General features: G+C 43.8%; 1 protein-coding gene across 5 annotated transcripts in view; it reads left to right on the top strand.

Moving 5' to 3' along the window:
• HIP1 (huntingtin interacting protein 1) overlaps positions 1-11,781 on the top strand; it is an 85,437-nt gene extending 73,656 nt beyond the window's left edge. For 4 of the 5 annotated variants that reach the window (XM_063299281.1, XM_063299301.1, XM_063299311.1 and 1 more), the window contains 13 exons: positions 1,334-1,481; positions 1,657-1,743; positions 2,049-2,156; positions 3,046-3,182; positions 3,403-3,513; positions 3,739-3,797; positions 4,505-4,598; positions 5,757-5,857; positions 6,000-6,105; positions 7,867-7,990; positions 8,243-8,304; positions 8,428-8,539; positions 9,215-11,781. In XM_063299281.1, coding sequence (XP_063155351.1) covers positions 1,334-1,481; positions 1,657-1,743; positions 2,049-2,156; positions 3,046-3,182; positions 3,403-3,513; positions 3,739-3,797; positions 4,505-4,598; positions 5,757-5,857; positions 6,000-6,105; positions 7,867-7,990; positions 8,243-8,304; positions 8,428-8,539; positions 9,215-9,225 — 1,260 coding nt within the window. In that variant the 3' untranslated portion in view covers positions 9,226-11,781. The remainder of the gene's footprint in view (positions 1-1,333; positions 1,482-1,656; positions 1,744-2,048; positions 2,157-3,045; positions 3,183-3,402; positions 3,514-3,738; positions 3,798-4,504; positions 4,599-5,756; positions 5,858-5,999; positions 6,106-7,866; positions 7,991-8,242; positions 8,305-8,427; positions 8,540-9,214) is intronic. The other variant, XR_010067652.1, reaches the window with a different exon arrangement.
• The last annotated feature ends 1,920 nt before the right edge of the window (positions 11,782-13,701 follow it).

Genomic DNA, 13,701 nt, shown 5'->3' with positions numbered 1-13,701 from the left:
TTGACGATCAACTTTTTGTGCAGCAGCAACCACAGCCTCCCAGACTCTGTTCAGAGAGGTGTACTGTTTTCCTTCACCGTAAATCTCCCATTTGAGAAGGGCCCACAAGTTCTCAATAGGGTTTAGGTCAGGTGAGGAAGAGGGCCATGTCATTATTCTTTCATCTCTGAGGCCTTTACTGGCTAGCCACACAGTGGAGTACTTCGATGCATGCGATGGAGCATTGTCCTACATAAACATCATGGTCGTCTTGAAAGATGCAGACTTTTTCCTGTACCACTGTTTGAAGAAAGTGTCTTCTAAAAACTGGCAGTAGGTTTGGGAGTTGATTTTGAGTCCATCTTCAACCCAAAAAGGTCCAACTAGCTCATCTTTAATAATACCAGCCCATACCAGTACCCCACCTTCACCTTGCTGGCGTCTGATTCAAAGTGGAGCTCTGTGCCTGTTACTGATCCAGCCACGGGCCCATCCATCTGGTCCGTCAAGAGTCACTCTCACCTCATCAGTCCATAAAACCTTTGAAAACTCTTGTCATCAGATATTTCTTGGCCTGGTCTTGCCGTTTCAACTTATGTGTCTTGTTCAGTGGTGGTCGAGTTTCAGCCTTCCTTACCTTGGCCATGTCTCTGAGCACTGAACACCTTGTACTTCTGGGCACTCCAGGTAGGTTGCAGTTCTGGAATATGACAGCACTGGAGGATAATGGGTTCCTGGTAGCTTCACGTTTGATTCTTCTCAAATCTTTGGCAGTTAATTTGCATCTTTTTTTCTCAACACGTTTTTTGCTACTATTTTGCGACATTTTGTTGACTATTTGCAACAAAATGTTTGGTGGTTCTGTGGTCACGCCCCAATATCTTAGCAATTTCAAGAATGCTGCATCCCTCTGAAAGATTTTTACAATTTTTGACTTTTCAGAGTCAGTTAAATCTCTTTTTTGGCCCATTTTGCCTGAGGAAAAGAAGCTGCCTAATAATTATGCACACCTTGATATAGGGTGTTGATCTCCTTAGGCTGCACCCTCCCTCATTACACAAATACTCATCACCTGATATGCTTATATCCAATAAGCATTCAGGTTTACACAGCTTGGAGGTGGAAAATATGCATAAAAACGATATGGTCAAAATACTCACTTGCTTAATAATTGTGCACACAGTGTATTGACTGGAGCAGCCCCATAAAATTACAATAACATTCTATTTCCCAATGTGTTGTGTGCCAGTTTAGTTTCTTTATTTGGGCTTCAGAGATATTTTCACAAAAAGATGAGTTTGGCTCCACTGGTAGGCTGAGAACTGAAGCCTAATGTCTCTTCCTTTGCACTCAGGAAAGCAATACACAGGCTCTTCACCAGCAGCTCCTGGACAAACAGTTTGCACTCCTTCAGTGTGCTGTGAAAGAAGCTGAGCAGATGATACAGGATGCTCTTAATCAACTTGAAGACCCCACTCATATCAGTAGCACAAGCTCTGCAGGTTAGCAGGCAGGATTAAAATGATGTATAAAGCCAGTTGCTGTTTCCTTAACTACTAAAATATGTAATTTTTAATTTAAAGAAATGGATATAGTTGTGTATATATCACATTAAATAATGTGCTTCAAATTGTACTTCTTAGAAGAGCTTATGTAATGCATTCTTTTGTTGCATAGATTACCTTTTATCAAGGACTTTTGCTGCTTCTGAATGCGTGGAGCGGCTACAGGAAGCATGTAGCCAATACCTTTCCGACCAGTCAGGTGAGACATTCATAACTATACCAGTTGAACAGCCAGTGCACAATATCAAGCATGCAGACAGAAAGCCCTCAAAACATACACTATTAATGCATTCCTGATTTGCTGAACCCTTTTGCCTATACCATTTTGTTAAAGAAAATGGAAGAGTGGAAAAAAATACACCACTGTGTCTTTCATGTGGCATTAAAAAAATCTTGATGAGCCTAAGAAGACTTTATGTCCTTCTCACTTTTCCATTGTGGTTCAAAATGTTGAGGATTTTTGTTAATATCCCCTGGATTCATGTGCTCTCCTTTTGTATCTAGATGTGAGCAGTTTGTTATCATGTGTGTCTCTCTCTGCTCACCTGATTGGTGATGCCATTCTGCAGGCTAGTGCCACTTCGCACATGGCCCCCATGGAGTCTGCTGATTGTGAGTATTCATGGCAGAGGGTCTGGTTGGTTGGTTGGTTGGTAGGTTGGTTGGTTAGTTAGTTAGTTAGTTAGTTATTTTTTATCCCGCCTTTATTATTTTTATAAATAACTTAAGGCAGCAAACATACCCAATACTCCTTCCTCCTCCTATTTTCCCCACAACAGCAACCCTGTGAGGTGGGTTGGGCTGAGAGAGAGTAACTGGCCCAAGGTCACCCAGCCGGTTTTCATGCCTAAGGCGGGACTACAACTCTCAGACTCCTGGTTTCTAGCCCGGTGCCTTAACCACTAGACCAAACTGGCTCTCCGTTCTCTCCATTATCTATCTATCTCTGGTTATCTAAAGGGCCATCTGTCTCCCATTGTTTCTTCCAGGCCTGTAGAATTGGCCTGCTCCAGGTCCTTTTCATTAAGCAGTGTCACCTGATGGGACCTAGGAAACATGCCTTCTCTGTCATGGCACCTGCCCTCTGGAACATCTTCTCCTCTGAGATACATCCATCCTGGCCATGTTTAAAAGAGCTCTGAAAACATGGCTTGTTCCTCAGGCCTTGAGTTAGAGTGGTGGGTCCTATGTGTTTTATTGTTTTTGAATAGTTGTTCTTCCAGATGTTGTGTCTTTAATTGTATATTGGAATTGATTTACTATATGCTCTCCAGAGTTGTCGTAGACTGGGGAGATTAGATAGATAGATAGAGATAGAGATAGAGATAGATAGGTAAATAGGTAGGTAGATAGGTAGATAGATAGATAGATAGATAGATAGATAGATAGATAGATATCTCCCCATATTTCCATATATAAACAATGCTATCAGGGAGAGAAGAGATGTAAGGGTCTTCTAGGTCATATGTGCGAGATTAATCTTTCCTTTGCATGCTTCCAGTGCTGTTGGAGACCAGCAGGCAATGTGGGAATGAGACCTTGCGCTATCTGGGAATGCTGAAAGATAAAGCCACGTTGGAAAGTGCTGACTGGGCTGCTGTCAGGAATTGTCTCAACCAGATCACTGCAATTGGACAGGTGGGGACATGGCTTAAGGAACAATAAGAAGCAGGGTTTCTTGTCTGATCCAGGGGCAGCTATCCAGATCAGTGAGCCTACCATACTATCTCCACTAAAGAGAAATCTCTCTTTGGGGAGTTTTGAGCTCCTCTTTTGCTATAGAGGAAGGTTCATGTAAAGACAGGAGGAACAAGAGAAGAGGAGGATGCAGTTCTGTGCCTTATCTTTCAATCTGCAGGACCTGCGGCCCAGAGGCCTGGATGTTGAGCAAGAGAAACTGGGGGATCTGGTTGATGAAGAGATGGCAGCAACAGCAGCAGCCATTGAGTCGGCAGCTGCCAGGATTGAGGTGAGATGCAGAAATGTTAGACTCCCAGCCCACCCAAATCCCTCATGTGAAATTACTTTAGAAAGAGAGTTTTCAGATTGAAGGAATAGAGTTTATTTGCAGCTCCATGCCCTGGGAGGATGGGTCCTGGTTTTAAAGTTTAAGTGGAAATGGGTTTCCATTGCTGTCTGAGATATTGGATATGCTAATCTGAACTCTGACCCCCCCTCCCCCTTATTGAAACAGGAGATGCTGAGCAAATCACGAGCAGGGGATAGAGGAGTCAAGTTTGAGGTCAACGAGAGGTTGGTATTAAAGGCTGGCTCTGATGCCCTCAGATATTAGGTTCCTCCTGCTGCTTATAAAGAAGTTTGAGCCTGGTGAATTTAAATGTTGAGAAAGTTATGGGGGAGATGGAGAATGGCAACATCTGCCATACATTTTCCCCCACACGGCATTTATAATATTTGAAAACTGGGCTGAATTGCTATGTCCATTCAGCATCTCTTATTCCTGTATAATGGCTTTTGTAATGGATTGCAGACACACATGTGCCCTTGCAACCCCCTTCTCTTGTTAGCACTGGCACACCAAGAAAAAGTAAAGCAAATGATAGCTGGGCTTGCCTCCTTCTCCCAATTCCTAGCAGTTTTGAATCTCCATCAGACTGAGAGACAAAAACCTTTAGGAGTAGAACTAATGCTGAATTCTCATGGGTTCTGAGAGGGTAAAGTGGAGACTTTTCTGAACATCACTAGCCCATTTCCTACCCACACATACACAGCTTTATCAATTCCATTTTATAAGATGCCAAGCTCTAGAAGCAAAAGACAAGCCTACAGCTGTCATCCCTAATTGAAGTACAGAAATGGTGTTAATCGCATTACCAAAGTGATTAAGCTCTGCACAGAAACACATCAGAAAAAGCTTCTGGGAATCCTACAGTGGAATTATTCAATTTGAGCTGAAATCTGTCCTCTTCTCCTCTTACCATTGGTTTTGTATGTTGCAGGATTTTGGGGTCCTGCACAGATTTAATGCAGGCCATCCAAGTTTTGGTGTTGGCTTCCAAGGACCTCCAACAAGAGATTGTGGAGAGTGGAAGGGTGAGTCTGTACCAGCCTTATAATAGGATAACTTGCACTTCCCAACCTGGTGTGCTCTATTGTCACCACAACTTCTGTATCTCCCTCATTTCTATAAAACAAAAATATCAGCAGTCCTGGTAGTGCTGATTAAAGGTGAGGCAGACAAACATCCTAATTCTTGCTGAACCACAGAGCTCATGAGGCCTCTTGCTGTTTGTATATTTATCAAATCATATAAGATTGGGGGGCAGTGGAGAGGTTGGGATCTCTGGGATTAAGATGCAGCATTAAGGGAGGGAGATAACACCATGGAAGGGAGATAACACCATTATTAGCATTTTCCTTCATTATCTAGTACTTCCAGAGACTAGGATATGCTTGATTTTTTTTTAACCATGACTAGTTACGAGTTTGTCTTTCAGAGGAAGGAGGGGAAGGCAAGGCAGCCTTTTTGAGAGAACGAGAAGTTAGGAGTGCCTTGCCCCGCTGTTTTGCCGTTATCCCACTGCTTAGTTTCCAAACGTATCATGTTGCCATTTTCACACTTTATAACAGAAAATGGGCTGGGTAAAACAAACCTTTCCTTTTCTTCCTGTTTCTGTCTGAACTGTTCTCCCCCCAGCAAATATTTGTCCTTTGTTATATTCCAAATGTGAAAGGAAAAAGGCAACTGTTTTCTTAGAATGGAGGGGTGGGTGGGAGAAGCTAGGTAAGTTTTCCTGCAGTAAATGCTATCAAGTTCTAGAACATCTAGATGGTACTGATGGTGGTGGTTTCATCTAGTAGTAGATGGAGACTCATAACATCACATCCAGAAGACCTTTGATCTACATGATCTTGTGTTGGGGTGCTGAACGTGTGGCAACTGTAGAAGATAATAAACATGGGCAGATTTAACTATTTATTACCATTTTAAAATTTATTATTAGATTTTTATCTCACCTGTATTTTGGTCAACTCAAGGTGGCATACATACTCCTACCTCCTATTTTCCTCATGACAATATACCTGTGAGGTGGGTTGGGCTTAGAGAGAATGACTGGCCCAAAGTTTTTGCCTAAGGGAGGACTAGAACAAACAGTTTGGCTTGTAGCCCAGCTCCTTAGCCACTACACCAAACTGGCTGTCTCTATATTTCACTTATAACACTTAGATGTAATTCCTCTTCTTCTGCAGGGAGCAGCATCCCCCAAAGAATTTTATGCCAGGAATTCCCGTTGGACAGAGGGACTGATTTCTGCTTCCAAGGCTGTAGGCTGGGGAGCAACTGTGATGGTGTAAGTGTCTGCAGTATGGCCCCAGCAAATTGTGGGATTGTCATGTTGCCATTCAAATTATGGGCAGACATCTGTGCAGTGTTGCTTTGATTAGACGAGTGGAAGAAATGGATTCACTATTTGTCTGTATTTGTCTCCATAGAGATGCTGCTGACCTTGTAGTTCAAGGGAATGGGAAGTTTGAAGAACTCATGGTTTGTTCACATGAAATTGCAGCAAGCACAGCTCAGCTTGTTGCTGCTTCAAAGGTAGGCTTTTTCACAGAGCTAAGTAAGAGTAAGCAGTTTTAGCCTGGGAGCAGACTACTCCATTAGTACACAATGGTTTCTTTTTTACCTACTGTCAAAGGCAAATTTCTGAGGTGAAGGGATCTGTGTGCCCTCAAAATAGAAAAAGTTTGGTTCTGGTGCTTTCTTGGCTTACAACTCCATGTCAATCACTGGAATGATTCCCCACTATTACCATTTACTATGGAGTAGCCTTCCCTAACTAGGCATCCTCTAGTTATGTGGACCAACCCCACTTGACCCCCGGAATGTCCATGACAGGTAGTCCTGTGACTTACAATGACAATTGGGACTGGAATTTCCATCGCTAAGTGATGCAGTCGTAAAGCACAACTGCATCACTTAGCAACAGCAATCCCTGAGTTCTGGTTGCTGTTGTTAACTGAATCTGATGGTCGTTAAGCGAGGCAACTTCCTGTCAGCTTCCCACAACCAAAGTTAGTGGGGAAGCCAGCAGGAAGTTGCAAGTTCCGGGCTGGCAGGCAGGCAAGTGGCTGCTGCCAGATGGGGGAGGAAGTGCGGGGGAGGATGCCCATGGGTGCACAGCCTGTGCACGAGAGGTGTGTGGGTTGGGGAGGATGCACGGTGGTGTGTAAGAGGCGCCACGTGGGTCAGGGAGGGCATGCAGGGGTGCGCGAGAGGTGCTGAATGTTTCAGGGAGGGTGCACAGCAATGCGTGAATGGCTGCTGCGGCACAAGTGCAGATGGGCTTGTGCAGGTGGGGGAGACTTACCCCAATGACTTGCAACCTTCCCTGCCAGCTTCCCCACTGACTTTCTGGGAAAGCCGGAAGGGAAGGTTGCAAACGGTGATCATGTGATTACGGGGTGCTTGGCAACCGGCCATAGGTGCAAACGGGTTGCCAAGCACCCAGATTGTGATCACGTGACCATGGGGGTGCTGGGACAGCTGTAACTCCAGGGCCCAGTCATAACCACATTCATTCAGCACCATCTGTCATGAGCACTGATGGTGAGCAGGAGGGGGCCCCTATCCGGGAGGGAAAATGCATGCGTAGTACTGAGGAATTAAGCAGCCATTCAAAGAGACACAGATCAGACCCGCCTTGACTTTGGGGGTTTATCTGTCTGGGTTTTCCCACGCTTCTTCAGTTTGTTAGGATTTTCTGTCTAATGTAGCAGTTATAAACACTAGAGACCTATTCCTCATCTCAGCGTGGTTCCTGACTGTTAAAACACTGTCCTAACTTCGAACAGTCACTGAATGAATGGTCATAAGCCAAGGACTACCTGTAATGGTTATAATGACTGAGAAATTCTGGAAGTACAAATCCACATGTTCTGGAGGTTGCCAAAATTGAAGAAGATTGTTGTATAGATATAAACAAAAAACTGTAGTGGAGTTTTCTGGAAACACAACTTGAATATCTTGAAAATACGGAATTTGGGATGGAAAGATGAAAATGAGAAAAATTGGGATGGACAGAAGCACTTATTTGGTCATTTTGTTTTTAGATATCGGTATTGCTATAGTACTGCCCCATATGCTTATGATTAGTCATCGAATGTTGTTTTCAGTATGGACCGTGGACATCCCTGTCTCTTTTGTTTATGGGAGCTTTGTCTTTTTCTTTTAATAGGCGTTGAAGTTTCTCTGAAGGCACATATCATGGAGTGTCATATTTTTAATCCCATTTGTAGCATATAAATCATTTTCTCCCACCTGGAAATAATTATCTGATTCTCCTGTTTGATCTCACAGGTAAAAGCAGACAAAGACAGCGTAAATCTCAGCAAACTTCAGATTGCGTCTCGTGGAGTCAATCAGGCAACAGCCAGAGTAGTGGCCTCCACTAAGTCAGGAAAATCACAAATACAGGAGAAAGGTAATTTTCTTCACTGCAAAGGTGGATGTCCAAAGTCCCTTTCCTTTCTTGAGAACTAATTTTATAAGGGTGAGTGTTAAATGGCCTCTCACCCTCTCTGAATCTAGTTGTCTTGCATATTCATCCAGTGGATCATGGTCCATGGGCACAATTATGCTTGCCAGCTATGTGGCAAGAAATCTCAGCCAACTGAGGGTAGGGCTGGGGAGTAGCACCTGTTAATGAGAATAATAGTGAGATATTCCCCTACAGATAGCATGGACTTCTCTGACATGACACTAACACAGATCAAACGCCAAGAAATGGACTCTCAGGTAAAGTGGGCAAGTAGCAGAGAAGGAAGAATGCTTGGCCAATTGGAGAAGAGACAAGATGACAGCATAGGAAGGGGTTGGAAAAGGACCTGGTGCTATGGAAAATATTATCTTCCCGGCTAGGTGCGAGTCTTGGAGCTGGAGAGCCAACTGCAGAAGGAACGCCAGCGCCTGGGTGAGCTCCGTAAGAAACACTATGAGCTGGGCGGCGTGGCCGAGGGATGGGATGAGAACGGTAAGTCGGGTCTGTTAGATCTCTCTCTAACTAGGTGACTCACAAGCGCATATATTGAATGTTGGGCCCCAGAAACTAGGGTTCATTTATTGCTTCAGCCCAAGCTTTCTTGCTCAGTTGCAATGCTTTAGATGCTCTTGCAATTCTTATGTCCTTTGGTATTGTGGAAATTAAGAAGAAAAGGAATATCATTGGCATCCGTTCCTTAACTCTTCGAACTAGAACACCCTGAGATGACACAGGCCAGCAATCCTGAAGTAGCCCCTCCACTCATTCCAATCTGGTATGTTTGTAAGTCCAAGACTGACAAGGAGCTAGTTAATGGCATGAGGACTGAGTCCTTGAACTTGGCCTGTAGATGTGGGATGAAATAAAGTCATACCTTTTATTTATCTAATGTAAAAGTGGTGATAAATGAAGTGGATTGTGACTGAATACTAGGATTCTTTGCCCACATAAACAAAGACAATGATTTCAGGACTACAGTCCTGATTAAGGATTCTCATGGGAAATTTGTACAAATCACACCCTTAGAACTGCATATTTCAGGTTTTTTCTCCTTCCATACATATTTTGATTGCCATAGCTCACAAAGAGAATTGAAAGCTATGTGAAGAGCTGCCCCCTCTTGATAGACTCAGACCCCAAATACTAATTGTACCTCTTGTTCTTCAGGTGCAGATTAGGATCCTTGGGAAAGCAGCCAGAGAAGAGGACCTTTCAGTTGGTGTGACTACTTCTGAATATGAATGATGAACTCATTTGAACATACCACAAAGCCTGTGCTCATCAACAATGCATTCATACTTGGGGCTGGCCCTGTCAGGGTTCTCTGTTGACTAAGAAGATAGCAGCAAAGCTGTGGGGGAGAAAAATAGCTCCCTAGCAGCAACAGCAGCATCCATAGCATTGCCCTGCCATAGCCATAAAACACAAATCCTGCATTCATGTGTGTGTTGCAGCATCTCTGCAGAGTTGGATTTCCTCTTGCCCCTTCCCAGGTCACTTCCTTATTTTGCACAGCCTCTGATCTGTTAACTTTGGCTCTGCACCAGACCAGGGACAGTGCTGATCTTGCTGCTCATTCTCTTTGCTTGCCTTTTTACAGACCCAGGATGGTGGCAGGTGATGCTTAGAGTCTGAGTCTGCCCATACACACAGATAAAGGTACCAGTCTCTTTGAGGGCCTGTTCAGTCTCTACAGAAGAGGGGTTTACGTAACCTGGTCTGCCACATCTCAGGAACTGTGATCATCTCCATTTCTCATTCTGCTGCCCCATCCTACCTTGCTCCAACAAAGTGGGACACTGTCCACTGCCTCAGAGTAGTTCACTGTGCTTGGAGCCAGCAATAAACAACTGAGAATCTAGAAGTAGAAATTGCTAGTGGGGAAGGGAGGCTGAAGGGGCCCAAGGAACTGGCTTTATATTTGACAGGGGCATCAGCTGTTAGTCCACATACCAGCCAGTTGGCCTTTGACCACCTGTACTCCATGAGCAAAACAGAAGCTGCCTAGAGCCAGATGACCTCAGCACAGCCTGTTAGTTTTCCTTCAGCCATCTAAGAATTACCAGTAGCACTAGGCAGCTGTGCCACCTGGAAGGTGAACTGGATTCTCTTATATAGATGATGTGGTTTCTCTTCCCACTGCCTTCTATACCACTGCCTTCCGTGACAGCTGCCTCAGGCACCTCATGATCACTGTGAGCCTCTAAGGAAAGAAAAAGCAGAAGAAAGAAGAGGAATAAAGATGCTGATGCCTATAAATTGGATATTTCCTTTCAGTCCTGCTCTTGCTGTACAAGGAAGGGCCTGAAGACTAAGCTCTGCCATCAGCATCGGGCAAAATGTTATACCAAAGGAAGTCCTGAGTGAAGAACATCTATAGTCTGGCATTAGATTATTGAAAGCTGTCTTAGTGGTTGTTAGATATGGAGCATTTTACTTGTGCTGACTAGTGCTATTGTCAGCCAGACAACAGAAAAATATGGGCAGCAAAACCTGTACTGTCTAATTGAAGCAAGACTGCTAAGGGAACAGTCTAGCCAAATCTGCTCCATATCTCAGATGGGGCAGTCAGCCTAAAGCTATGTATCTTTCTGCTGTATTGGGCAGGGCTGCCCTACACCTGATTTCTGCAGGCAGGCTGGCTGGTGTATGTCAGACATGGGGTTGGGGATCTTCAGGGTGTAGTCCAAGTATAATAATTTGGCTAACTTGTCTTGCATTACCTAAGTTTTCTCCAAAGTGGTGCTTATGTTTAGCAAGTGCTGCCAAGGGACCTGGGGTTTTTTGGAAGTTCTAATATTGGAGAAGCCATGAGAAGGCTACTGAGCCTAGTATCAGCTCTTCTAAGGAGACTAGAGGCCATTTTGGCTTTGCCTTTGAGTAGAGAAGCTCATGAATCTGGTTTCTGAATGAGCTGCCATGGCCTTTGGCATACCTAACTCCTTGCAACCTCTTAACTTTGTCCCCAACTCAGATAAGCTTATCTATTGCACACTGCCATTCGGGGAGGGGGCAAAAGACCTAGGGCTTCTTCTCTTCCTTCTTAAAGGGTCTCTCCACCTATCTTCTCTTCTCCCCTCAAGTTCTCTTCCTGAAAATATTGTATAGGCCAACCAGCCTATCAAATACTGGTGCCTGTTATGCCCCAGGTTGCCTTGCCATATGGCTGGCAGCCCAAGTACCAAATAGCACTTCTCCCACCGCCAGCTTGAATGAGGCCAATCAGCTGCCTGTATGCCTCTCTCCAAAACATCAGGTACTATCCTGTTGCCACAGCACATGAGGCATTTCCTATGGCGCTGAAATGCCCTTGCTCAGCCTTTCCAGGGACATCCCTTCTATGTCTGGTGCCCTCCCCAACTACCTCAGGTTTTCAGGCTGACTGGCCATGCATTGGAGGACAAAAAGGAAGAAGACTAAGAGTGATTTAATGTGAGACTTGGATAAGGACAGTTTTGTTGTGCTAGAAAAGTGACTTCCTCAGTGCTTGCTCTTTCTTGTGTTATTTTTTTTTTACTTTTCCTAAATCGAGCAGGTGGTGGTGAACAAACTTCCATTAGAGCAGTTTCCCTTAAGTGATAAAAATGCTACCATGGGCCCAATCTCCAACAACTGACCCAGGCAGCCAGCTCTTTTCTTTCCAACAAAACTTTTAATTATTGTATTAAATACATTTTTCTTTGTATAATATGTTAAATGTGTGTGTTCAATTTTTAAATAAATATTTCAACCCACTTGTATTGGGTTTTGAGTTTTGGGAGGGGAATCAAGGGTTGTAGTTCTGTGTTTAGTATACTTTTTTTAGCTAGCTATGAATCCTGCAACGTGCGGAAACTAGCATCCAAATTTAAATTGGCTGAACAGGATATTATATAGATCAGAAATGCACAACCTGAGGGGGCACACATCCTGTAAACTCATAGCCATGGGTTTTCACAGTTTATTACCCAACTGTAATTTTTAATGTAATAGGTGGGAGAAATGACTAATATATTACGAAAATATATTTGTTATAGAATGTACATATGGTCAAATATTTTTGTAACATCACTCAAAAACCAAGGGCAACCTCTGGCTTAGAAAAAGTTGCATTCTTCTGGGAAAGCGAGAGTTTCTCATTCAAGATTGCAATTCCACGTTGTCTTTCTACAGTTGGTATCAGAATTATATAAATTCATAGCAGTTGTTTTTGTTCTCCCATGTTATGTCATCATGGAAAGCTAGTGTCCATTATAATCCCCTGGAGACTTTATCCATGACTGAATGTGAAGAATAGAAAAAGCATGTATAGCATTAAAATATTGATTCCAGTTGTGTGCGGTTCAGATGAGAGACTGGACCTTGCTGTTGTGCTAAGATGAGAAAAGGAGATTGCAGAGAAGCTGAATGAGTTCTTTGTGTCTGTCTTCACAGGAGAAAAACGGGCAGAGCCTGAGCTCCTATTCTCAGGAAGGGGATCAGATGAACTGAGCCATATAGTGGTGATGAGAGAAGTGCTAGGCTTTATTGACAAACTGGTCATCAACAAATCACCAGGCCCCAATGGCATCCATGCAAGGGTTATTAAGGAGCTTACGGCTGAGACTGTGGACCTTCTGACTAAAATGCGCATCCTGTCTCTACGCTCAGCCCCTGTAGTTAAAGACTGGAAGGTGGCCAACATAACTCCAATTTTTAAGGGCTCAAGGAGAGAACCAGGAAATTATAGGCCTGTCAGCTTAACATCTATTCCAGGGAAGGTAGTGAAAACTGCTATTAAAGATAAAATTATCAGACATTTGGAGACAGGCTTTGCTCAAGGATGCCCAACATGGCTTCACAAAGGGAAGCTTCAGTCTAACTATTAGAATCTTTTGAAGGTGTTAATAAACTTGTGGGTAAGGGTGAGACTTTTCAGTAAGCTTAACAGCCATGGTATAAAAGGGCAGGTCCTCTTATGAATAAGCAACTGGCTAAAGAAAACAAGGAGTAGGAGTAAATGGACATTTCTCACAATGGAGGGATGTAACTAGTGGGGTCCCCCAGGGTTCTGTCCCAGGACTGATGCTTTTTAACCTGTATAAATGATGTGGAATCAGGCATGACTAGTGGAATAGCCAAGTTTGCTGATGATGCTAAATTGTTCGGAGTGGTAGAAATAAGGGACTGCAAAAAGCCCCAAAGGGATCTCTGCATGTTGGGTATCAAAATGGCAGATGTCCTTCAACATTGCAAGTGTACAGTGATACACATGGGATCAGAGCTAACAGTGACTGATGAGGACCACTTTGGTCTAGTGGTTAAGGCACCAGGCTAGAAACCAGGAGACTGAGTTCTAGTCCTGCCTTGAGCATGAAAGCCGGCTGGGTGACTTTGGGCCAGTCACACACTCTCAGCCCAACTCAGCTCACAGGGTTGCTGTTGTGGGGAAAATCGGAAGGAGTCTTAGGTATGTTCACTGCCTTGAGTTATTTATAAAAAAAAATAAAGGCAGGATAGAAAATAAATAAAATCACCAAACAAAAACTGTCATACTTCGGTCATGTTATATGAGCGGACTCACTCGAAAAGACAATTATGCTGGGATTGGTCAGTGGTAAAAGAAGAAGGGGCAGCCCTAGGACTCACTGGCTTGACACCATCAGAAGGGACACTGGAATGACTTTGATGGAACT

Source organism: Candoia aspera, chromosome 1, assembly GCF_035149785.1.
Source record: "Candoia aspera isolate rCanAsp1 chromosome 1, rCanAsp1.hap2, whole genome shotgun sequence".
Taxonomy (NCBI): Eukaryota; Metazoa; Chordata; class Lepidosauria; order Squamata; family Boidae; genus Candoia; species Candoia aspera.
This window is presented reverse-complemented; position numbering and strand designations above follow the sequence as displayed.